We start from the raw sequence: 26,617 nt of genomic DNA, 5'->3' as shown, positions 1-26,617 counted from the left end.
AATATAGTGAGTTTGGCAGGTTTAAGACAAGAGTTGCTTGCAAATAGGCCTCTGTGGATATGTCTACACAGTAGTTAAAGACACAGGTGATTCTGGCCAAGAGGTTGTATAAGAGGCTGTTTAATTGCAGTACAGACATTTCAGTTTGGGCTGTAGGACTCTGAGAAGTGGGAGGATCCTAGAGCTTTGGCTGTAGCCTGAGCCTGCCTGCACTGGAGTTTAATAGCCTCTTAACCTGAGCCCTGGGAGCCTGGGTTAGCTCACACAGACTGGTTTTCTAAAGAAATGTTCTTTCTTCTCCTTTGCTAGCTGGCCAGTACTTTATGATATCTTTTCATCTGACTGCAGGCTTGTGGGGGAGAGGGAGTCTGGGATGTGGTTAAAGTTGTCTGGCCATACACAGAAACAACAGGAGCTTGTGGCAAGATTACTCAGAATGAAGATCTGTTTAGATCCTTGCTTGCTTTTCAGAAAGCCCTAGGAGAAATTGTTAGGGAAGTACTAGTGATTTAATTGTCTAGACTATTTGAAAGAGATGGTGAGAACCATAGCCTTCTGTAAAGTTTTCTATCTGAGAACGGTGTTAAAGGGATGTAGGTTTGGATTGCTGACTCATGCAGATCCTGAGATATTTCACACTGGAACAATTGAATAGGAGAGTAGACTCAGTTGAGATCTTTGGTGGATGTTTAGTATTGCATGTAGTGTTGCTTGCTTGTTTTTAATTCTGTCATGTTTCTCAAGTCAAACAACATTTCTTGGCTACTTTTTAAAAGCAGCAGAGACAGACTTTTGTACCTCAGCCATGCAGTTTCTTTTACAATCACCCTGAACAATTTTTTATAGTATGTGCTAATTATTTTTTTTATTTCTCCCTAGCTTGTCCTTCTCCTATTGCCACAACTGCTGAATATAAGGAAACACAACTGATGTCCTTCTCCCACTAATATAATCCAAACAGAAGGCAGTAATATGTCAAAATACAAGTTGTGGTCCTATATGACGAATTCCTAACAAATACACAATGCTGGGTTAATTTTGAGTTGCCAGTCATATTGCACTGTTCCTATTTAGCTTTTATGTAAGGATTCTGTATTCAAGCAGACTTACAATTGTGATATTAATGCTTTGCTCACTTGAACAAAGCCATAACACAGAGAATGCAATGAACAAACCCATAACGCACACAGAATGCAGGCTGCTGATTGAAGTTCTGGCTTACCAACCTTATTGCAATATCCTCTTAAATCTTGAATTTATAGAGAGCTATTTATAGAGTAATAGCTTGCATTCAAATGATGGTGTTTCTGTTGGTCAGTTTTTAAAAAAGGTTGTCTTGAATGGCCTACTAGTCATTCAGTAAATACAAATACAAATCACAAATACTTTAGATTTAATGATCAAGGCTTCTTCATATGTCAGAGTAATAAATATACCAGCTATGTATCTCATAATTGATTACAGAGCAAATTATCTGTTTCAAAGGTGCCCCTAAATGCCCCAAATCCCCTCCCCCAAAAAGATATTTATATGTATCTGCAGTTATTTTCAATGGGAGATGAGCATGATATCTAACACAGCACTGTTATTTCGGAATAACTGACATTAATCCAAAATAACATAGTGCACATCTACACTACACGCAGTTGTTTCGACATAATGTCAAAATAATGTCGAGCTGGAGGACTTCTTAATCTGACTCCTGTAAACTTCATTGCATGAGGAGTAAGGGAAGTTGGAGAAAGAGTGCTCTTGCTCGGAATTCCTGCTGCGTAGAGAACGCCAAAAGCCAAAATAAGATATTTCAACTTAAGCTATGCAATTGACGTAGCTGAAGTTGCACAGTTTATTTCGGCTTTAGCCCTGTTGTGTAGATCTGCCCTAAGTGTTTAAGTACAACCCCACACTAGCTCACATCATCTTATTTTTAAAACACATCAAGGTTTTTAGTTTGTCAGCACTTTAATATTCAGTATATCTTAAGAACTTCATATCTTCCAAATGCTGCTCAAATTTTAAATAATTTAGTCTAAAGTATCTTTAAAATATAATCACACAAAGAAACAAAAATAAGTTATAATTTGTTGACAGACACACAGCTAGGAAATGGGGAGCCATGATTCCTAAACTCAAACTCAAGCATGCTTCTTCACTGATTAAAAATACCTCTTTCTAGAAAAGAACACATCCAACAGCAGTGCCAGAAAAGATATAGTAACAGTCTTCCCAGCTAGCCATAACATCCCCAGCAGCACTAAATGCTTTAAATAAGAAAACTTCAAAATACTGAACAATCTTTAAAATAGAGTGGTTGATGATCAGAAGCTACAAAAGAACAGATATCTTTCTAGCAATACAACACACTATTCAATTTAATTTCTTTAGAGCTGTCTCAGAATGAACTCAAGGTTTCCAATTATCCATCATCACAAATCATAATCCTTTCTCCTTATCAGTATCCATACTGTTGCAGGACCCTATTCACTACCTCTCTGGACTTCTGTGTGTTTGTTATTTTTAAATGGTAACCAGATAAAAAATTATGCATATATTTAAATATCTTGCTAAACTGAGGCCTTAGTAGGGAAGATGTAAAAAGTTACAGAGTATTAATCCATCAGATTATTTAGGCTTTGTACATTTTCACAGCAGCACAAAGACAGTTATCTGAATTTTAGATCCCCGAAGCAACTGGACTCTAACCATTAGAACTGTCAATGTGTACAATTTGTTTGCTGGAATCCCTTTTGAAGGATTGGCAGACTGGCACCCTTTCTTTGGCTCAATTATAGCAATTTTTACAGTATAGATTTGGCTCTGAAGGGCCAAGTTTCAAATATCCTGGCATGTGCAAGATGTTCTGTTTTTTGCCCGCAAAATACTTTCTCCAAATGTACTACAGGAAGATGAGTCATCTTTGCCAACCACTCCCTGACTGCTGTATGGAATTTGCTCTTGAGGAGATAGGCAGGAAACACTATGGATGATGAGAAATCCCATTCCAGAGTATACATTTCAGCAAAACATGAGAGGGCTCCTACAGAGGAAGGATAATTCTCCATTCCTAACATTTATGCTTAAGTCTCTGAGACAATAATTTCAAGGCAGGAAAGCCTTTTTGCCACAACTTCTATTAAAATGTGCCAAAGTTCAAAGTCCTTTTGTCATGTCCAGATAGTCATCATTTCATTTTCTTTTTCCAAAATTTTCATCCCTCTTTTTTCAAAATGATTTAACTGGGTAATGTTTAAACCAAGTAAATTATCGTATTCGGCTATGTCTAACAAAATTTATTTGCACATATGGATAATTCAACATGGATAATTGCTTTTTACAACTTTCGTAACCATAAAAATCACTTGTGTACTGAGATAGAGTATGGCAGAGGTCTCTGTCTCCAAGTCTGATTCTGAGGAATCTGTAACTAAAAACAGCACACTGGAACAGAGTCAAGCCTAAGCAACTGTGTCACTACTACATAGGAAGATCACAGCTATAACACAGACAGTCAGAATCAAACTTGGGACCTCTGTGCATGAGCCTCTACAGCTTGAGCTTAAAGCCAGCTGGATCTCAGCTAAGGCTGTAAAGCAGACGCATTGTTCTATCTGCAAGTGAGCTTAGTGCCATGAGAAAATGCATCCCAAGCTTCAGAGAGATCCCAGATGAAATGCTGGATGAGCCCCTATTTGTAATGCAGACAGGAGGAACTGAACCTGGGACCTCTGGAGCTTAGTGAATGAGAATTAGCTAAGGCTGTAGAGCAGATTTATTCTCTCTCTCTGTAAGTGGTCTAAATGCCACTTGGTGGGACAGTGCACCACACCCAGCAAGTGTGTGGGTTACATAGACATGGTCCCTGCAATAAATACAGCAGAGCAGAGGAAGGAGCGAAGGATGTTTGGGTTGTGTACTTGTACAATCTGGTTCTATTCAGAGAAGGCAGGTTAAAATAGTTTTGTCAAACTCTGTAGTAAAGCTCTTTCCCAAGAGCTACAGCCAAGTATCAAATTGCATTAGCACTGAATTATTTCTGGTGCTGAATGCCAAACCAAAGCATACAATCAATAGTTTGCTACTGAAGTCCAAGCAATTCCATGTTTAAATGCTAAATTAGGCTTTTGAGTGTTTGGTTGTTTTCCTGCTCCCCCATGGATGATAACAAATATGCACATGCACACAAAACAGCACTGTCATTCAGTCACGTGAACACTGAGGGCATGTCTAAAGTACATTTTTTTTCCAAAAGAGGATCTTTTGAAAGAGAAAGTAGTTTGAACGCGTTTTTTTCAGGGGGAAAATCCTTTTTTGAAAAAAACGCGTAAAACCTCCTTTTTTAAGAGGAGGTTTTCAAAAGATCCTCTTTCGAAAGTGAGATCAGAAGAAGATATGCAAATTCCCACCAAATTTGCATATCCTCTTTTGAAAATTCTACATAGTCTAGACATAGCCTTAGGGTAAAAATGCTTCTTGCTATTCCAAGAATGGAGAGATTGCAAGCTGTGGTCAAATTGTTTTCTTAACCTACAAACTTTGCCAACCTTAGCTTGGAGGTAAAACCATTTCCAAATATGAAAAAAAAAATCCCACATGGCTAACATGGCCTAAAATTCTGATGAACACTCTAGGCAAGCTTAGATCTACATTCAAAAAATATGTACTCAGATTGCAGCACTGGAGTAATTGCGAATATTGCATTTTTCGTAAGTTAAAATGCAAAGCATGAAGTCTACAGTGATGTTAGTGACAAGGGATGACCAAAATGCTTTGACAATGTGAACAATTTTTGCTATCCCCTCTCACCCAAACTGTCAAAAATGACGGCATATTTGCAAAACTAAGGGTGCATCTACAAAGCAGGGCTTACCTCAAAATAAGTTACACAAATGGAGCTACATCAATTGCATAGGTTATTTTGAAGTAGCTTATTTTGAAAATGGCATTGTCTACACAGTACTTATTTCAAAATAATGCGCTCTTCCTCCAACTTCTCTTATTCCTCGTAGAGTGAGGAATTTGACATTATTTCAAAATAACTGCCTGCTGTGTAGGATCAGACTAAGAGAACTGGCTGTTGACCCAATCATGAGAAAGTATTTTTTGCAATAGCTGTGCCTCATAGCAATCCAGTGCTGTTTTGTATTCCAACATACTGGCGGACTAGTGTGCCAGACAATGTACAAAAACACTGCAGGAAACAGCCTTGATTTACAGGTGAGAAACAGGTGCAGAGAGAGATTAAATTCACACACAGCAACTTACAGCCAAGCTAAGAATCAAACTCAGATTCCTCAGCCTGAGTGCAGGGCCCAAATCACAATACCATCCCTTCTTCTCCTCACCCCAGCTAATCTAATTGCAGTTCTAAGTTTCTCTCATGCGAAGACAGTTCCATTTCTCTTTTTGTCATGGGTGAGTAATGAACATTTTACATTCTGGAGCACTCACAACAATTGTGCTTCACAGGATGGCCATTGCTGTGTGGGATACTCAAGTAGTCAGAGAGTATCTGTGATGGCCACATTTCTAACACATCTGCATTGGGTGGAAAAAAAATGGCATGGAATCTTTAATGTTTACAAGGGACCACAGATGACACCGGCAAGCACCAAACTGCCCTGAAACTATTTGGGGAAGGACATAAATTTATTATTGCCTCAGAGGAAATGTGCTGAACCATCATCATCACTTTGGGCTGCATGGGGGCAGGAGAGGGCGTTTCCCATCTTACTACAAGAGACACAAAACTTGCTTAGATCATGAGATGTTTATTGAATGTAATCTTACATAAACCAAAATATTAAATGGGATACCAAAGTTATTTATTTCAACTGGCTAAAGAATCATATTTATTTGCATTTCATGACCAATTTTGTTGTTCTTTTCCTTCCTTCTGCAGAATATTACAGCTATGTCTTTATGACATTCTGCTTCACAATCTGCATGGTGCAATTTCTTTTTTAGTTTTTAAGGAAAATAATTCACTTTTCTTTAAGCATCCGCAGCCACTACTGGAGGAGATTTCTATTCTCTCACTTTTCTGTTTTTATTTAAAAATCCCTCAGACTTTGGCAAAGTAATGAATTAAAGAGTTCTGAAAGCTTTCTGCAATTTTCTTTTAGAAAAATGTATATGAGTACACTCAAGGCAAAACTACTTACAAATTTTAACCTATATTACTGACATTATACTGCATTATAAAAAACAAGTATTTTAAATATATTTATTTTTCAAATAAGAAAAATCTCTCTCGGCAGCTTGTTTACTTTCTGCTTTGCACTCAGCTGGAAAATTAAACTAGATTTGCCATTTTAACTTGCTGATTAGCACACACAAGTACAATGGTGTTACATTTTGATTCACAGCTCAGTCAGGGAATATTTAAAAGTACAGTAAAACTCCAATGGTCCGGCATCTGATGGTCCGGTACTCCTGATGGTCCGGCACTCATCAGGAACCCGGAAGTGCTCCGGGCAGCCGGACCATTGGATCTGCTCTGCACCCAGGTTCCCCGATTCAGCTGCTGCTAAAACTGACCAGCGGCTGAATCGGGGACGCCTAGGGCAGAGCAGCTGGGCGTTGCCGGGTTGGTCCCATAGTGCTGCCCCTCGGGGCTGCGGGACCCAATCCGGCAGTGCCCCAGCTGTCCCCCATTCAGCCGCTGCTGAAACTGACCAGCGACTGACTCCAGGAAGCCTGAGGCAGAGCTGCTCTGCCCCGGGCTTCCTGGAATCAGCCCCTGATCAGTTTCAGCAGCGGCTGACTTGGGGACACCTGGGACAGAGCAGCTGGGGTGCTGCCGGGTTGGTTTCGCAGCACCAAGGGTTGGCGCTACCAGACCAACCCGGCAGCGCACTAGCTGCTCTGCCCCAGGCATCTGGATTCAGCCGCTGTTGAAACTGACCAGCGGCTGACTCCAGGAAGCCTGGTGCAGAGCAGCTCTGCCTCGGGCTTCCTGGAGTCAGCCGCTGATCAGTATCATCAGCGGCTGATTTGGGGACGCCTGGGGCAGAGCATCTGGGGGGCTGCCGGGTTGGTCCTGCAGCGCTGCTCCTCGGCGCTGTGGGACCAACACGGCAGCCCCCCAGCTGCTCTGCCCCAGGCGTCCTGATTCAGCCGCTGCTGAAACTGACCAGCAGCTGACTCCAGGAAGCCCGGGGCAGAGCAGCTCTGCCTCGGGCTTTCTGGAGTCAGCCACTGATCAGTATCAGCAGCAGTTAACTTGGGGACACCTGGGGCAGAGCAGCTGCGGGGCTGCCGGGTTGGTCTCGCCGCGCCAAGAGTCGGCGCTACCGGACCAACCCTGCAGTGCTCCAACTGCTCTGCTGCAGGCGTCCCGATTCAGCCGCTGCTGAAACTAACCAGCAGCGGCTGAATCAGGGACTCCTGGGGCAGAGCCTGCCCACCCCCCCCGGACGCAGTTCGGGTCCCGGCAGACCCATCGCAGCCCCCGGCCGGAGTACCTCCCGATACTCCGGCGTATCCGATAATCTGGTACCACCTAGGTCCCAAAGGTGCCGGATTATCGGAAGTCTACTGTATTTATCATTCTGCATAATATATGTTGTTGTGTATTTAATAAGTGAAGTATCAATCATCAAACTACAGCAATCTGTTCTTATATTTCTTTGCTGGGAAGGAAAAATATTCTTTTTTTGAGAGAGAGAGAAAGAGATTCTAATGTAATACATTTTAGAAACAAAAAACATGATGAAAGGCTGTGGAAATGTCAAATTAATACCATATTTTTAACAATAGATGAAATAACCACAATAGACCATAGTAATCCAAAAAGCATGTGATAAATGGTGTGTCATGACTGCACAGCCAACATTCACTCTGCTTTACCTGGCATGTAGTGCACACAGAGTATCTCATCTACTTTTTCAACAAATTAGGTCTTCCTATGCTAGTACATCATATTGTTAATCCAAGATCACATACCTTTACAAACAAGTGCATTCTAAAGGTGAAGTTTTTGAGATCACTATTTTCTACCATATAATAAATCAAGTGCATGTTACAAATATTCTTTTATGTTAATAATTTTAATATACTTTGAAGATCAAAGACTAAATAACACAAAATAAGTGAAGATTACCTTTGTCTTTTCACCAATAACATTTCTCTCCAGCTCAGCTATTTTCCTGTTTAGATGATCCAATATTTCCTTCTCTTTCAGAAGTTCTGTTGTTTCCGATTTCTGTTCCCCATCCAAAAGAGCACATTCCATATCCAGCTAGGAACACAAAACATTTCTCAGAAGCAGTCCAGGTTACAAAGAAATCTTCGTACAGTTTTTTGGGGGTTAAATTTTAAAAAGCAGCATTGATGCCATGAAGCATGAGCTTCTACAGGTTACAAAGAGCTCACAAGTATGTAAAAAGAAAAACCTCACCATAAAATATTGAATCATAAACCAAACCAACTTGTAAATGTAATTTGTTCAGAACTTATTTTCAATTCCGGCTCTTCTTTGCTTCCTTCTGCATGATACTGTACATACTGCTTGTGCCAGGCTCTGCACTGAACACTTTTAGAACAGCTGCTTCTTTCCTGCTGTTGCTAATTGGAGACAGGACAACTTAGGGCCCATACAGTTTGATTTGCAAGTGTGAGATTCCAGAAATGAACAGTGCTCCATAGTCTTGCGACACAAGGGTGAGGCGTTTTAAAAAGAAGTTATCTCACATCCTTACCCTTTAAATGGCTACATGAGATACAATACTCCCAAGGGAGACAAGATACTCAGATGAATCCAGCAACCATTCAATATTCGGGACTATACTAACTACATCTAGGGGCATAGCAGATAGAGCTAGAAAAGGCCAAATAGATCATGTTATCTAGCTTCCTGCAAGGGAAGAAAATAGTCTCCATAGTACAGAAATATCAGTTAATATGATACTGCACTTAATTTTGGCCGAAAGGCAGAGGATTCGAAGGGTATGTGAATGCATGAGACTCCTGTTTATTTTTACTTACACACACACACACACACACACACACACACACACACGCATATGTACGCACATATATATGTGTACAATTTTAGCTCTTTAATGAGTATGACATTTAAAATCGAAATATGTGATAAAAATCTCATTTCTTGATACCTCTCTTGAAGACTCATCCATCTGGTCATTTAAATCTTTGATCTTCTGTTCAAGTTCCTCTAAGTTATTTAGTATTGCTATGCGTTCTTCCTCCAGCCGACCAACCTCTTGTCCTCTTTGCTCATCACTTGCGCATTCTGGTGTCTGCAATTAGTCATTTGACGGTATTTATAAATAGAATTCTAAAAAAGAACATTTTTCTTCTCCCTCTCACTCTGTGTTCAACTACTTTAAACAATTATTGCATTGCCAAGAACTCTGCTTTTTGACACTTCACTCCTAAGTATTGTACAGTATGAAGCTCAGTGTCCCAAAGTCTTTTCTCATTAACTCTCCCTGTTAGCTATATTCTTCAGATGCTTCATAGTGTTATTTTGGTCATAAGAAGCTAAAGTTATCTCTTCCAACATAAAACAGGTACAGGAAGATACACTTCTCCTTTTAAAGTATACTTACGTTCTATATATAACAAAAACCTGGATGTTAAAGCATGTCATAAGCAACTGTGAAAATGAGCAGCTTTTGTGACATGGGTGCACAGTCAGCATAACAAAGTTTGCTGGTAAAACTCCTCTCTCTCTCGCCTAATTTACTGGACAATGACAGATATAAAAGGCTATGCTAAAAATATTCTTGGAGTTTATTTTACCGAGAAAAGTCTAGCTCTGAAATAGCAACCAGTTTTCAAAGGCTCTGGAAATTATCCTATTTTCTAAAGACTAAAGCACTGGGGTCAAATTAGTTTTTAAAGTTACTCATTAATTGTCTCCAGAAGGAATTAGAATCAGATCCTGGCTCTCAGTTCCTTGCTTTAACTGATAGACCATATGGCCCTCTTCAAAACCCAGTGAAGCTCAACTACCTAATTACTATTCTAGGGCAGACATTTTAACAAGAGATCATGTGAAAATCTGACCTTGATATTTGAGAACAATGAAATGCATTTCATTAACACTCAGGTGTCTGTTACTGCTCTTCTCTTCCTTTAGCACAACACACTTTACCATGAATGAATGGTATGTCTTCCTTACTAGTGCTAGTAATCCTAGCAGGAAAGCCTCTTTTTGTCCGGTATCCTGTTTGGCTAATGCTAACATAACATCTTCAATTTCAACTTCCCAATAGAGATTAAAAATAGGATAATTCATTTATGGAAAGTAACAGTCATGGGCATGGGAGAGTTTCAAGAGCACAATAATTTGCACATGAAATGTTTTAATGTAAAATTTCAAATAAAGAAGAGAATCAGTATGCTAATTAAGGTGTAGCTACAAGGAATTGTTTTCTTAAAACACTGTTATTCCTAAAGGCTCAGAAGAAAGAGGTCTAGAAAAGTGGCATTCTTTTTTCCCCTTAAGACAGGAGTTGAGAATCTCCGGCCCATGGACCGCACATGGTTTTAGCTGAGAATTTATGCTTTGAAAAAATAAGCTCTTAAAAAAAATCAGAGCCCAGTAGGAACATTTCCATAATGGTGCATATTTCATGGAGGAAAGAATGAGAAGATTCCAGTTCTTTCCTCCTCTTCTGGCCACAGACCTGATTGCTTGAACTGATAGTCTCAACATGACAACAAAGCTCCTTGGGAATTTTTCAACTCAAGAAAATGCTCATTCATCAAAACCAAGATGTTTCATGGAAATGTTTCCATTTCAATTAACTTTTTATTGATACACAGTCTGACAGAACCAGGGCTTTTGGGCTTCCAGGCTCCCTGTTGCTCCTGAAACTCCAAAATCCTGGTGGGGAGTCCCCTGGAGTTTGGGGGTAGGTTGGAGAGGGAAGAGGCTGGAGACTGGTTTCATTTTTAAAAATCTAAACTAAAATACTGATTTTTCTGTATTTTTAAAAATCCTTTCTGAGGGAATACTATGGATTTTTTTTTCAAAATGGTAGAGTTTTCCCTGGAATAGAAATCTTGAGTTTTTACATGAAAATAATTCTAAATTAAATTGGCTCATTCAATGGAATTTAACTTATAAAACTACATTTTTACATGAATAGAGAATACTGTGAAGTAATTTCTTAGAGAATATCAAGTGATTATTGGAGAAGATCCTTGGACAGATTTTGTGATGTGTGAATAAGTAGATGGTCACAGTACATTTCACAATGGACAACATGTTGAGTAGAGCAATGTCCTTGTTCAGAATAAGAAAAAGGTATGGAGAAGTAAATTCAACCAAGCGATTCTTTTCTGCCTCCCCTTTACAAGTATTCTGGTTAGTTGATCAGAAAAATCTGGTCATTTTACTGTAGGCAGAAATCTCAATGCAAGGGAGGAGAAACGTTATGTGATTCCTCCACTTCTGGCAACAAGCCTGAATTCTTACACTGGTGACAAGACAACAATTATAATAATTTAATATATATAATTTTGCTCATGAAACCCAAACTCTATAGGATTTTGAAAGTCTGTTTATTGAAATAATTTAATACTGATATTTAACAACTCCCTCCACCTGTTTTTTCCCTTTAAAAACTTCCTTGTGTACAGTTTATCACTTGGGAAAAGTACTTAAACAGCTTATATAGGAAACAAAATCACCAACATTTCAGTTCATACAGATGTAGTATGTGATTAAAACTAATATTTAAACAAATTTCTTCTGATTTCCACTATAAAAACAGATTCAACTGGAAAATTTCAACCAGTGGTTCACAATATGTGAGGTTCATTTCTCAAGGTCTTACCTTTGGTATGATACTTAGATAAGAAGACTCATTGGAACCCTTCAAAAAGGCAGAAGAAGCTAAAGCAGGAGTCTTCATATTGTCACTGAAGTGCTCATCAGCTCTAATCCCTCTAGAGGAAAGGAAAGTGGAAGTACTTGGATTGAGATTACTACATTCTGAGAAATCAGAATCACTTGCTGATGATTTCAAGTGGTTTCTAAATCTTGTTTCTGGATTAATTTGAGAATCTTCAAACACAGAATCTTCATCTGACAGCTGAAGTTTTTCAAGTTCTTTGTTAATTTTTTGAACATCAGCAACAGTGGTAGCACCAGCAGGATTGCTATCAGGTTTGGAATATTCAGCACACAGGTTGAGGATGGTTTCCAGCCGCTGTCGCTCCTAGTTATTGAAACAGACAGTGCAAAACTTAACAGAGATTTCAAGCAAAGAAATCATCAAAATTACATAGAAGTTCACTATTTTAATGTAATTTTTAAATTATTAAATGTCCTTTAGTATCTTGAACTATCTAAGAATTTATACATATGCATAGAATTATGGTGTGCCAGAGGAAACAAAAGTTAACGAGGCAAGAAATCTTACAAATGGGAAATAATTTCCATATAAAAGAATTTCATGTAAAATCAGTGTAATCATTTAATGCAGTAATATATATAAACATACAAAAAGGGACTTAAAAGGCAACTGCATCAAAAGTGAGTTGTAAGATAGAGAACACAGAAATTGTCCTCTATTAATAAGATGATCCCTCAGTTGAGTTTCAAATTTCCCTTTTCAACACAGAAAGAGATAATTATTCATTTTCTATAGCATCCAAACGTGAATGGCCCTGCGCAATAGAACTTACTATCTAAAAGATTTGTCAATTTATTTTGTACTTTTAGCTATGCTTCTGGCAAAGATTAAACGATTACACTGATTTTACATAGAACCAATTTATACAGCCATTTCTTTTTTATCATTTTCTGTTTCATTAACTTTCATTTCCCCCTCCTCTACACTTCTCTGCCAATTTTGTAAGTTTCTTTACATCTTGAGACATCCAACTTTGATCCTTACATGGTCCAGAAGAAAAATAATATGTTAGGATGAAAGACTGACCAAAATTGAACAGAACCAAAATCAGGGAGTTAATGCTTTGCCAGCAAAATGTTAAGTTACAAAAGCTCATGAAAGAGTCACACCATTTTCTTAGCATTGAGAATATGAACAGGTTTCTACCTATCATAGCTCAAACTATTGTAGAAACATTTAATTCCTTGCATGTTTTGGACAAGTCTGAAGTATATTAGAAAAAAGAATGCAACATAGGTTTTGTTATGTTATACATACATTCTTTTAACATCAAATACAGAACAATATGATCAGATTTAAAAATATACTATGTTGTAGCTTAAATTCATGTTCCTTTTGTTTGTTTGTTTTAAAGGAGAGAGATTGTAATTGGAAAACTGCTTACCATAAGCCTACTTAAAGATGCCTAGGAAACACTTCTAGACTATCACTCAGCAGATTTAAAAAACAACAGCAATGTCTTTTTCTGAACGCCCCTCCTGCTAGAATCACTATAGGCTAATTCAGTTTCCACGTTCTACTTGGCAGTAAATCCAAAATCAGAATTTAGCAAGATAGCTAACTTCTTGTAATCCTATCTCACTTGAGTCAGCGACAATTAGAAACAAGAACCAAGTAGACGAGTTAGAGCACGATACTCTTTCCGGTTTTCCTGAAGCCAAGCCATGAGTGTAACATCTCAACACAAATTAACAAGTACTTAGATTTTGATAGTATTCAACAAAGGATTACATGGGTGACAGCATCCATAGTTGATGTTAAAGAGAACAGATGTATATATTTGTTTAAAAGATACAAATCTTCGTGTTTCAGAGCATAAGCAACAGGCATTAAAACAGAAATTTTCCTTTGAGTAGCTTATTCCCAGTTGTCCACTATGGAGTAACTAGCCCCTTCCTCTGAAGTCTTTGTACTGGAGCCACTGCCAAAGACAAACTATTGGATTATAGAGACTGCTAGCCTGATCTGGTAGGGTAACTTTTATCCATTCTTCAATGCCGCAAGCAACAGATTAAGCAGGAAGATGTCCACTCCAAACCTATGACGCCCTTATTTCTCCTGTCTCAAAAACCCTCCATGCAACCATACCCCTAAGTTTCTAAACTTCTCTTTATTCCTCTAACCTGTTCATCCTCCACTCTTCCTAGCTTCTGCCTTTATGGCAGGCAACCCAATCCCTAAAACACTGCACAATGGCTGACCAGGAACTCCAGCATTTATGTATCTCTCTTGCTGTTGCCACTGCGCGAGGCTTGGCCCACTGGTACTATTCTCACAAGAATTAGAAATGAGAAAGACAATATTAGAACAGAGTTCCATCCCCTCCTGCAATGACAGGATATATTTCTTGTCTCCCCATCGTCATCCTTCCGCCTCGTCAATACAGGACGTATCTGATTTTAAACCACAACTATATTTTATCTTCGCTAAAAGGCTTATGGAAGTAATGATAAACTACCACTCTGTGAGCTGATTGGAGGGAGGATTATTTTGGATATCTTTACAGGTCTTAGCAATGCAGAAAGTATTCTCTAGCACTTGCGAGAAAAACACAAATTAAGGCAAAAAATCTCTCTCTCTTTTCAGAAAGTTACTGATTAACTTCTGTATTTGAATACACAAAACAGAAATCCCTATGTCCTCTACTAAAAATAGAGTCTTTTTGCTGTCCTCTCTCCTGCACAACTAAGAGGGGAAAAAGTTATCTCACTTCTATTTCAAAATGTGCAGCAGTGTATTAAGAGTTCTGTACTGATGCGATTTCATGTATTCTGTTCTTAACATTTTGTCTGCAGCCAATTTATTTTAATTTCAACACACCTGCATTCACTAGTTCAAGCCATAAATTTTTTAATCAACTGGCAAGACAAGAAAATATCCAAGTAACTGATACATGGAAAGTGATATATGGATAAAAATGACAAACTAAATTATGCAAGGAATGCAGTGTGCAGGCTTTCAGGTTATCTATTACAGAAAAATATAAAATATGTCAAATTAGATATTTGCGGAGCTTTTTCCGAAGAAAAAAAAGGCTATGGTATAGATCTAGCCTGAGACAGATACTACAGTAGTAGAGACACACCCCTATTTCCCAATTTAGGATCTAGAAGCTCACTGGAAACAGAAGACAGAAAGGGCAAAGGCTGTTTTTTCATAGAATCTTACAAATATAGAGCCAGAAGGAACCTTAAGAGGTTAACTAGTCTAGCCCTCTGTGCTGAGCCAGGACCAATTAAACCTAGCCTGTCCCTGACGGATTTTTTTTCTCACCTGTCCTTAAAAACCTCTAATGATGAGGATTTCACAATTGGAAGCCTATTCCAGAGCTTGGAAAGCTTTTCCTAATATCTAATCTAAATATTCCTTGCTTCAGATCAAGCACATCACTTCTTGTCCTTTCATGAACAAGAAGAACAATTTATCACTGTCCTCTTTATAACAATCCTTAACATATTTAAAGACAGTTATCAGGCTTCTTTGCTAAAGATCGGGATGGGCAAGAGGCTACCTAGGCTTATTGGGTAATCAAGTTGACTACTTGACTATTCGCATTTCCCCCTCCCCCTTGCTGCCTCTATAAGGGGGGGGGGGGGAGTGGGGAAACCAGGAGTTGATGCTGGGGGGAGCCGGATTAAAAGCCAGTTCTCCCCAGCACTGTCTCTGTGGTGCCAACCCACCATCCCCCTTTGCTGCCTTTATCATTGTAATAGTTTTTTTCACACTTGCACCATATTGTTGACTTACATTGAACTTGTGATCCACTGTAACCTCCAGATCCTTTTCAGCGGTAATACCACCTAGCCCATTATTCCCCATTTGTTATATACAATAGACTTCCGATAATCTGGAACCTTTGGGACCTAGGTGGATATGCCGGACTATCAGGAGGTACTATAAGTATTATAAGCTGGTTTTATATAGCTAGAGAGAGAGAGAGAGAGAGAGAGAGAGAGACACACACACACACACACACACACACACACACACACACACACACACACAGTATATACTTTATGTAAAGTGTTTTTAACCCTTTTTATTGTAGCACAAGCACTGTCCAGCATCACACAATGTCAGTGGCCGACTGACTTGGTCCCATCCGGTTTCACTCGGTTCAGCTGCTGCCACTGCTGCCTTGTGACTCGTTTTTTGCCGAAGCTCACTCACTAGGCTCTTGCCATTTTGATGCCGGACTATCGGGAGTGCTGACTATTGGAGTTTTACTGTATATGATTTTTTCCTTCCTATGTGAAGGACTTTGCACTTGCGTTTACTGGATTTCACCTTGTTGAATTCAGACCCATTTTCCAATTTGTCAAGATTGTTTGAATTCCAAACTTGTCCTTCCCAGTGCTTGTAACCCCTCCCAACTTGGTGTCACCTTCAAATTTTATAAACATACTTTCCTCTCCATTATCCAAGTCATTAATACAAATATTGAATAGGACCAGTCCTGGGGGACCTCATGTGACAGATCCTCCCACTCTGACACCAAACGTTTTATAATTAATCTTTTAGTATGGTCTTTCAACCAGTTGGGAAACCCACTTTATAGTAATTTCATCTAGTTCACATCTCCCTAGCTTGCTTGCTTTCCAGGATTAAAGAGATGTGGGCTACGCTTCAGTATATATATATATATATATATTATTTGAGAGAGTTTGTCTGTCTGTCCATCTATCCATTTGTTCAAGAACTCCCAAACAGTGAGAACTAGGACCATCAAATTTGGTATATAGCTTCTCTTATCATAACGTAAAGCAAGGTAAAGGTTTGGCTGTGTGTGGGGGACAGGGGTAGGAATTGCTGAACACACATCTCCCTTTAAGGAGGGCAAGTGGGCTGAAGCTCTCCCCCTTCCGATTCATACAGGAGCACTGATGGCTGTTCCCCTTTGTCAGGAACGAGGGGAAAATGCAGTTTGCTGCATTCCTTGCTCAGGCTGGGGAGCACAAGAGGCAAATTAACCTGGACCTGCCCCAGCTGGGGAACATGCACCTCTCTCCTGGCTGTGCGCACTGGAACTGCAACAGCCATGGAGAGGTGTTTCTCTGCAGTGAAAAAGGGCCAGGTAGTCCTTTCTCCCTGGGGCAGCCTGCATACTGAACCCATCATCTCCAACCTTATCCTACAGCAATGATGTAAATGAAGCATGTACATTTTCATTTCATTTTCCAAAAACCAAAAACTGAGTTAAGGACTCAAGCAATGTTGGGTAAATCTTCTGGTTAAAGACAATAGGCAAGGCTTAAGGAATGGGGAAGGGGGAGGGTTCAGAGCCAGAGCTCCAGCCAGGTTGAAACTTCAAAGCACCATCTACACAGCTTTTACTTTTTTAGAATACTAGCACAAACACCACAAGACCAAGTCTGCCAACCCGAGCTGAGGCTTCTTCCCCAAGTTGAAAGAGACAGTGTAGACACACCCCAGGTACATACACTACAGAACAGCTTACTATGTGTAAAAACAGAGTAACTCCACTGAAATGGATTTCTATTCTGAACAACAGTGCACCTTCAAATTCTAATTTCCATGTGCAACCACTTTATTCCAAAATAATCTGTGCACTTTGTGAGTGTACTACTTGTTACAGAATTAAGTGATTTTTATTGTGGAATAGCGTGTCCATATGGGGAGCTATTCTGGCAGAGATATTGTTTATTTCATACTAGCTATTCTGGTCAATTTCCCAGTGTAAACAAATGCAGAGAGAATGCCATTTTTCTCTTCCAGCAGCCAAGAAAATAGTGGAGAATTGGGGTGCTTTGAATGGATCAGATATCTATTACCCAACACAATGAAGCCTTGGAGCACAGATATATTAAGAACCCTAGCAGTCTCACCCTCTCCATTTTTCTTCAGCATCTTGAGGTATTCACCAGGATATTGCATTTTGCTCAGATTGGTACCTTACTTCCCTACCCATATACACATACATGTGCACACACACATTTATTTTTCATACCATAGTCAGGTTAGTGGGACTCCAAAATTATTCACCTTCTAACTCAAGCAGGCAAAATACAGCCTGCAGGCCAAATCTGACCAAGCCGTCGCATCCAACCCACTATGATACTCTAGGCTGCCAATGTCCTGTGGCCCAGCAGGACTCTCAGGAAGGCTTCCCACTTGCTGTGGCCCCACATGCCACTCAAAGCAGCCAGTGGCTGGTTCCACGTGCATCTCTGCGCTGCGCATCCCTTGCAGTGGGGGAGGGTTCCGTGCACTGCCTCCCGCTCCCAGCACAATCCTACCAGCTCCCAATAGCCAGAAACTGGCCAATAGAAGCTGCCTAGGCCATGCTTGAAGCACAGGCCGTGCACGGAGCCCCCCTCCCACTACGGGGCATGCAACACAGAGATGAACATGGACCCAGCAGCCGCCACTTTGGGTACATCTAAACTACATCCCTTTTTTGATAAAGGGATGTAAATTAGACATATCGAAATTGTAAATGAAGCTGGGATTTGAATTTCCAGCTCTTCATTTACATAATGGGAGGCCGCATAATGGGGGGGGACACGGTCAAGACGGGAGAAATTATGGAGAGAAATTATCTGTATTTAGCCTTCAACTACTTCACAGAGCTGTTTGTGAGACTTAACTACAAATTTTTTTATATGTAAATAATGCTTTCATAAAAGTTAAAGAAAGTGACTGAGATTTTCAAACAGTGTGGAAGACTGAGCCAGATATCTTACATTAAACTTAATTGTAAAATTAATTGTAATTATTTTAATGAATGATGCACTGCTTTGCAAATCCAAGCCATGCTTATTTCTTTCAACGCACATGAACGTATCACACATAACTATAATGATGCCACAATATTATTTCCTATTCAAGGAATAAACTTTTGCCATGTTTCAATGTTAAACAAAATGGGAGAAACAAATTCCTATGTTCTCCTCCAACTCCATATTCATATTTCTTGTTAATTCATTGCTCATATAATTTAAAATCTCTCATGAATACATTCCTGACTTCCAGAAAGGCTGTTTGACCTATAAAAGTATGTTTTACAGATCCAAACCAATAAAGGGTCTGTGGACAATAGTTTACATAATTCCAAATAACATTTTTAAATACATGGCTCCACCTACAGGTAAATTATTTTACTGCTTCCACATCAGCACTTCACAATCTCAAACAATGTTGTTACTTAGGTGCTATCAGATAGCATCAGCTTACTTAGATTGTCCTTAATACCTATCCACTTGTTTCTGTCCCTTTGTGTATCATTCCTTACTATAGTCAGTATCTTAATCAATACTGCTATTCACCCACCTTGCTTTTTCCTAGATTCAGCCAATTGATTGTATTCTAACTTAAGTATGTTTTGGGGTTTGTATCATACACAAACATGTGAGGTATAACTCATAAGCTGGTAGCACTGCTCACTGGAAAGTACTCCAGTATTAGGAGTTAGTGGTTCCAACACAGTAGAAAGGTTACACCAAAATTTTCCACATTTGACACGTCAAATCTGGCACCAAAATAAATCAGCACATTATCAGAAGTACTGACCATTTGTACCTTGATCTGGTCAAAAAATGGAAGAAAGTTCACATATCCCAAAAGGTTTCGAGAAAAATGTGGTGAAAAAGGTGATTTTCTCTTCTCCCCCAAGTTTTTCAGCCAGCTGTATTTGCAGCATTCACTGACTTAATGGAAATGATAGGCCCTCAGTATCTCTGAAAATCTAGCTACAGGTTGGCCCTCCCTGGTCCAGCACCCTCAGGACCTGACCCATCCTGAATGAGGGAATTTGCCATATTAGTGGAGGTCCCCTGCCACCAGCCGCCCAGGACACTTCCTCGTCCCCCGCCTGGCTTCGCTCTGGTCCCACTGTCACTCGGCTCCAGCCCTGCTGCTACAAGGCTTGGGCTTGGCTCTGGCCTACTGCCACCAGCCGGCCAGAGCTCTCTAGGGATGGAGCTCCCTAGCTGCCATGGGCCCACTGCTGCTGTTCCCAGCTGAGGCTCCCTTGGTACAGGGCTCTGCAGCTGCCCCGCTGCTGCCACACCGGGATGGGGCTCCGCTGCTGCTGCGCTGCAATGGGACTCCCTGGGGACTGGACTCACTGCTGTCCCGCCTGACCAGGGCTCTCCATGGAAGGGACTCATTAGTCCGGATGGTGGGGCTCCCCACTGCTGGACTCCTGACCGGCTCTCACTCCCAGGTGCTGGGGCTCTTTGGTCCAGCAATATTGTGATCCTGCTGGATCGCTGATGTTGCTGGACCAGAAAGTCCCTGATTTAAAGAGGTTTAATCTGTAGTTTTATTTAGAAATCTAATTCTGAATGTAGACACCTTACTTTAGACACCCACCTTTGAAAATGTTTGCTTTGGTTTTTAAAATAGTAACTGACTTCAACTCTGAGTGTGCGTATTTCTGTACAATATGTTCAGTATCTCTAAATAACTAACACCAAGGAAATTAAAACCTCCGTGATGCTATGAACCTCATGCAAATGAGACGGGAGCGGGAAATAGGAATGGGAGACTATACATGATTTAGGGGCAAGAATTAAACAGAAACCCTCACAGACCTCAACCAAAGGCCTCTCTTAATTTGGCCTTCAAGTGAAGGCCATGACCCTTTGTGAAGTAGTGGGGCCGTGCTGTATCTCTGAGAAGCAATAAACCCTCCCTATTTTACTGGCTGGCAGATTTACATCTTGCTGTGGACGGAGGTGCAGGGTCAGGTGGCTCCTCGACGCATGGTCACACTCTTGTACACTCATTATATCATTATGCTGGCCATTGGATCAGCATATTTGTGGATTCAATAACCAACCACCACTTTTTCCTCAAATTTCTCTCTGTACCCCTGAATGTTGTCATTAAAGAATCAAGTAAACTCCAGCGAATATATTAGGGCTTTGTCTACTTACAAAAGTTGCACCCATTTAATTAGATCCGTTTAATAGTGCCTTAGTTTAATTTAGCTCAAAAGGTGTAAAGAACTGACAAACTAAACTGATTCAAAGTCATTTTTAAACTAGTTAGGAGTAGTCATCAATGGGACTGCAACTATTTAAGTACCTCAGTTTCTAAACTGATAGAGTAATATTAGTATAACTTGTGTGTTTACACATGATCTTACGATCCCTGCAACTTATAAGTGTAAATATATTTAGGGCAAAAAAGTTAAATTTTCTCTTGGGGAAGTTTTCATATACAAAACTTTAAGAAAATTTACTTTTTGAAAGATTTTTGATTTTTCAGAGTTTGTTTCTGTTGTATGATTTCTCTTTTTGGGATAAAGGTTGAACCTCTTAAATCCGGGACTCTCTGGTCCGGCAACATCTGTGGTTTTGCAGGATCATGGATGTTGCTGGACCAAAGAGCCCCTCGGTACCTGGGAATGCGATCCAGCCAGGGAGTCCAGCAGAGGGGAGCCGCACCATCAGCCTGGTGAGCCCCATCCACGGAGAACCCCAGCCAGGCAGGGCAGCAGTAGGACCAGTGAACCCTTTCCCTGAAGAGCTGCGTCCCGGTGCAGCAGCAGCAGGGCAGCCATGGAGCCCCATCCCCAGGGAACCCCTGCCAAGTGGGGCATCAGTGGGACTGGTCAGCCCCATGTTCGTGGAGTCCACTCCCAGCATGATAGCAGCAGGGCAGCCGTAGAGCCTAGTCACTGAGAAGCCCTGGGAGGGACAGAAGTGGGGAAGCCACAGAGAAGCCTTGGCTGGGTGGGGCAGAAGCAGGGCCGCGGCAGCTGGGGAGCTCCAAGCCCTAGCCCTGTACCAGCAGGGCTGGAGCCAAGTGGCAGTGTGACGTAGTGGGGGTACTTGCGGGGCTGTGGTGACCTCTGCTGTGTGTAGCAAGACCCAGCAGGGAAAACCTCATTATGCAAAGTTGACTCCAAACCTGTTGAACCAGCCACCCCCCCATGGGGAGAAACAAAGGAAGGTGGAATGCTGCCCTGGCTGGGGGCAGGGCTTGGAGAGGGGGGGTTAGTTCCTGGCTGGAAAGCAGGGGAGAAGGAGCTGTGGAGGGGGGCTGGGACTCCCTTATCTCAAGGGGAGCACTGAGGCCTCTTAGCCCCCAGTTCCTGTAACCAGATTACATCTGTGCTGTGCTATATCCTGGAGGGGCAATAAACAACCTCCATTCTACTGGCTGGTGGAGTCTGTTCATGCCATTTCGGGGGTGCAGGAGACGGGACAATCCCGACGCGCCATCACAGGTAGCAAGGCTGAAGTGGAGCCAGACAGAGAGGAGGGGCAGTATCCTGGGAGGCCAGTGGCAGGGGACCTCCCCTGATCCTGCAAATTCCCTCATTTGGGACCAGTCAGGTCCCAAGTGTAACGGACCAGGAAGGTCCAACCTCTATTACTGAATTTTAATTGATTGATCAGTATTGCTCTAATTATTTTATCTTCAATGTTTGAAGCATTATATAATCTTAATATTTTGCCTTGTATCAAACATTTTAGAAGTGCTACAGAATAGAGAGATTTTCTCCCTTCCCTCCCCCACACTTTGTGATCACTAGAAAGAACAATCACATAGAGAAATCAAAGCTGTGATGGAGATATTCAGGAGGCAGTCTTGGCTAAGCAAGGCAAATGGTGCTCACTAGACATGGTGATATCCAGCATTAGATTATTTTTTTTAGCAGAAAGCTTATTGAAGCATGGCCCTAAAAGCTTATAGTGGAGACAGATATGATTTGGGTTATTTTCCTTTTATCCAGTTAGCACAAAACGGTGCCACCAACTTTGGGGAAGGATGGGAAATGCTGGATCCCTACTGTGCAATTTGTGGGTTTTATGTACATAGCTATTTTGGCAAAACCCACAGACTGAAGTGTACCTTAATTTCTGTGACTTTCCTACATTTTTTCAGATGGTTGAATTATACCAGCTGAGATATGGATGCTTCATGCTATATACCCATTAACTTTAGAGACTGACATAGTAAACAAGTCACCAGCGCACCCGGTCACGTATTTGAATGTCAAAACACAGCAGATGTTTTGCATCCATTGTATACTCTGAATGGTTTGATTTGGAAAGGTTCATTTTGAAAGCACAACATGCTGGAGAAAACTAAAAGGAAAAGAAAAATTACCAGTCGTTCCATCTCCTGTTCTCTAAGTCTCTCTTCCCTTTGTCTCCTGTGATAGTCCATTAGGTCATCTCTTCCAGAAATTGAACTAATACTGTTCTTTCTCTCCCGTAAGGTAGGTGTCTGTCTGAAGCTTTCCAAGTCAGTGTCATCAAATTCCATGGAACTAGTGGAAATGTTTCTTCTGACAGAGAATGTTCTGTCAAGATCCAGAGGGGAAAAAGAATTACTGGGGCTTGCCCCTGACAGTCCATATCTATCAAAATCATCAGAAACATGGGAGAAGGAAGATGCTAAAAGCATTTTCCTAGCTATTCGGGGACTTGCAGGAACACTAAGAGTTGAACTGACATAGGAATTACTGTCAGACACAGTATTTGTGTATGGTGACACCTCTGAGCTGCAAGAAGAAAAATTAAGGTAATTATCAGCATCCAACACATTTTGAGGTAGATCTTTTTCTCCATGTTTTTTTCTTTTGGAATTACCAAGAGAGTTTCTTGGAGGCAAACTTAATGGCATCGGCTGGCTTTCTGTAGATTTGTACAGTCTGGGCAGAGAACGACTATAAACTCCCATCTGACTCAGTGACCCACCAGAATACTTCCTAGTTCTTGAACCTAGAGTCTCAGTCATGGCATCCTTCTGCTTCGATGGTCTTGAATGAAGGGTTAGGTTGTCTTGAATATTCATCCTCCTGCTTTGCTTTGGGCTGGAGGGCATGCTTGCTGCCCCTGAAACGCTAACAGGTGAAAGAATTACTTCACTACCTGAATTTCCATTCCACATTGCAAGAAGAGAGCCTGAGTTCTTCTTCCCATCCAGCATTGCTGGAAAGAAGACGTCATACGATTTATTTTTTTGACTATATTTTGAATAATTAAACTTATCCACTTGACCAAAGAGTTTTTCATTCTCTCTGTTGGCATAAATATTGAAGTCTGTCCTTCCTGGGCTGTACCCAATGGAAGATAGAGACGCGGAGCCTACATGCTTCACGGAGACAACTTTCTCTGAAAGATAAGGGCTCTCACAAGAAAAGGGTTTAGATCCTTGAAATCTGGTAGCAGAGTGTATATTTTTAACACTGGATGAAGGGCTGGGTTTAGTGGGCGCAGGTTGTGCTAGAGTTAAATAGGAACCAGAGTAGTCCCCATTTGTTTTAAATTTAAGGCTTGATGAATATTTCTTCTGGTTGAGGCTATCCATAATATCCTGGAGATCATTTTCAAAGGAATTCATCACAGAGCCTTTTCCTAAACTAGTATTTTGTAATTCCAACTGGTTTTGTATGTGGCTATACTCTGCCATAAGCTTACTGGAATCTGTGAGAAAAAGAAAGGAAAAAGGGGGAAAAATTAGTTTTCAGCATGAGTAAGCCTTGCCTCACAATTAGTTAAAAAGTCATATATACTCAGTCTATCATGAAAAATTATTTTTAATGTAATTACGTATCTTATAATGTTTTACAATGGTGAGTAAACTTTAACATCCTAATTTGACAGAGTGGGAAACTGAATCAGGAAATAGTCAAGAGATTTTCCCAAGGTTACATAGCATATCAGTGACACAGAAGGGCAAAGAATCTATATCCCTTGATACCCACTCTGGTATCCTAACCACTAGTAATGCTGCTTTTGCCTTTCTAACAGAGTTTTTTAAAGATATGGCTTTGAACAGGGTTTCTCAACCCATAGGTCAGGACCTAAAACTGGGTCATCAGAATGTCTGAAAGGGTCACGAGACAGCTCCTGTCCAACAGAGATATCTGGGCTTGCCTCCCTGCTCCAAGCACTGCAGCCTTGCAGGTCCCAGCACTACACAGATCTAGCCCACATATGACAACAGGAATCCAGGAAGGCCATATCTGAGTGACTGATACTACAACCCCATGAGCCGAGTCACAGCTCCGCTCACACAAATTTAGTCCGGTCAAGGGGCGGGACCAAACCTGAGCAGTGCTGCAACGTTGGACGTGGCAACGCCTGTAGTGGGGATCCAACCCCAGCCAGTCCCATAGCACAGGAGCTAGAGGAGCTGACTCTGTGGAATGAGTGCCAGACAGGATCCAACTACCCACAGAGCAGGATCTGACTCAAACTACCTCAGGGCCTGTACCCACAGACTATTTACCGTGTGGCAACAGGCCACAAACATTTACAAATGGGCAGGCCCGCTGACGAGGGCTGGGGGGAAGAGGAGCAAAGGGGCCCAGTGGGGCCCAGTGATTCTAAAGGACCCAGGGCTCCTGGCTGCCACTACTGTGGCAACAGCAGTGCCCAGAGCCCTGGGCCCACTGAATCAATGCCAGAATACCATGAAGCATGCTCCGGGCATCTTAACCCCTAGGGTGGTTGCATTGCGCACTCTAGGCCACACTGAGGGCTCACTGCCACAGCCTTGTCCCCTTCTGCCTGAGGCCCCATCCCTTTTGGGAGCATGGAGCCGGCCTACCCCACCTAGCACTGGGGTTCAGTGTGGCTGTCAGCACCCCTGCAAATGGGTCTTGAGTGATGGATCCCGTCACTATAAAGTCTAAATGCTCACAATCTTTCAATTATTTACGCTCTCAACATTTCTATGATGTTGGAAAGTGCAGTTAATCCCATTTTGCAGACAGAGAACTGAGACAGAGAGAGACTAAGTACACGATCCATATGGAATTCACCCCACACTGGGAAAGAGAGGGTTAACGGTGCATTGATGGCTGAGAAAGCCACACCTGTTTCATTTTACTAGGCATGCTCCAGGTACATGGCTATAAAGAGAACAGCTCAGCTCAATTGGGATTGACAATAAGAGGGAGAGAATGTGCTCTGCATGCTCCAGGCAAGCTGCCATGGAAACCCAGGGAAGGAGATGCCACAACCCAGGCTGAAGACGAGATGCTCTAAGAAGTCTCATGGAATTCAAAGGCACCAAAAAGGAGGCAGCCGACAAACCAGGAGGTAAGACAGAAGCCTGCGCCGCAGATTTGGGGACTGCAGCAGGAAGTAGCTCAGGGAAAGGCTATGGCTAACAGGTAAGTGAGCTGACGTCGGGGAGTCAACATGTTTAGGTGAGAGCTTTTCCTCAGTGGCTGAAGCTACAGCCAATAATAGGAGTCCAATGGAGGGGGGGGGTCTGGACCCCCTCACACCTCCAACCAGGGGATGTAACCCTTTCCTCTGTCTCTTGCCTCCAATCGGAGGGGCCATTCAGCCCAAGTTAGTAAACTCACCCCAGCCTTCAGGGCAATTAGGCCATATGGCCTCATGACTGAAGGTGAATATTCAGATATAGGTTGAGAAAAACAAAGCCAAGAATTGCACACATGCTTCCCAAGGAAGACGGATGCGCTCACTCCACACTGGGCATGGTCTTACCCAACTGTCTCACACCATAGCTTACTCAAGCCAATGGGAGTGTTTCCACTGACTTCAGTGGGCTTTGAATCAAGGTTCTATACGAATGTGGGATAAATAACCCTCTGGCCTTAGTTTCCCCCACTGTAAAATGAGAATATAGCCTATTTTTTTGAGGGTGTTACAGTTTCGTTCTCTGTAGAGCACTCAAAAGTTGAAAAGCTCTCCATAAGCATTAGGGATGTTAAGCAGCAATTAATTTGCTAGTCGAGTAGCCAATGGAATTTCCTCCTCGCAGCA

At 41.4% G+C, this 26,617-nt stretch overlaps 1 protein-coding gene across 13 annotated transcripts in view; it reads right to left on the bottom strand.

Annotated features, from left to right (window-relative positions):
• Window positions 1-26,617, bottom strand: part of PHLDB2 (pleckstrin homology like domain family B member 2) — a 95,047-nt gene that overhangs the window by 50,512 nt on the left and 17,918 nt on the right. For all 13 annotated transcript variants that reach the window (XM_075908491.1, XM_075908494.1, XM_075908490.1 and 10 more), the window contains 4 exons: window positions 22,977-24,298; window positions 11,811-12,194; window positions 9,117-9,260; window positions 8,102-8,239 (listed from right to left, as the gene is read on the bottom strand). In XM_075908491.1, the coding sequence (XP_075764606.1) occupies window positions 8,102-8,239; window positions 9,117-9,260; window positions 11,811-12,194; window positions 22,977-24,298 (1,988 nt within the window). The remainder of the gene's footprint in view (window positions 1-8,101; window positions 8,240-9,116; window positions 9,261-11,810; window positions 12,195-22,976; window positions 24,299-26,617) is intronic.

This window comes from Pelodiscus sinensis, chromosome 1, assembly GCF_049634645.1.
Source record: "Pelodiscus sinensis isolate JC-2024 chromosome 1, ASM4963464v1, whole genome shotgun sequence".
Lineage (NCBI taxonomy): Eukaryota > Metazoa > Chordata > Testudines > Trionychidae > Pelodiscus > Pelodiscus sinensis.
This window is presented reverse-complemented; position numbering and strand designations above follow the sequence as displayed.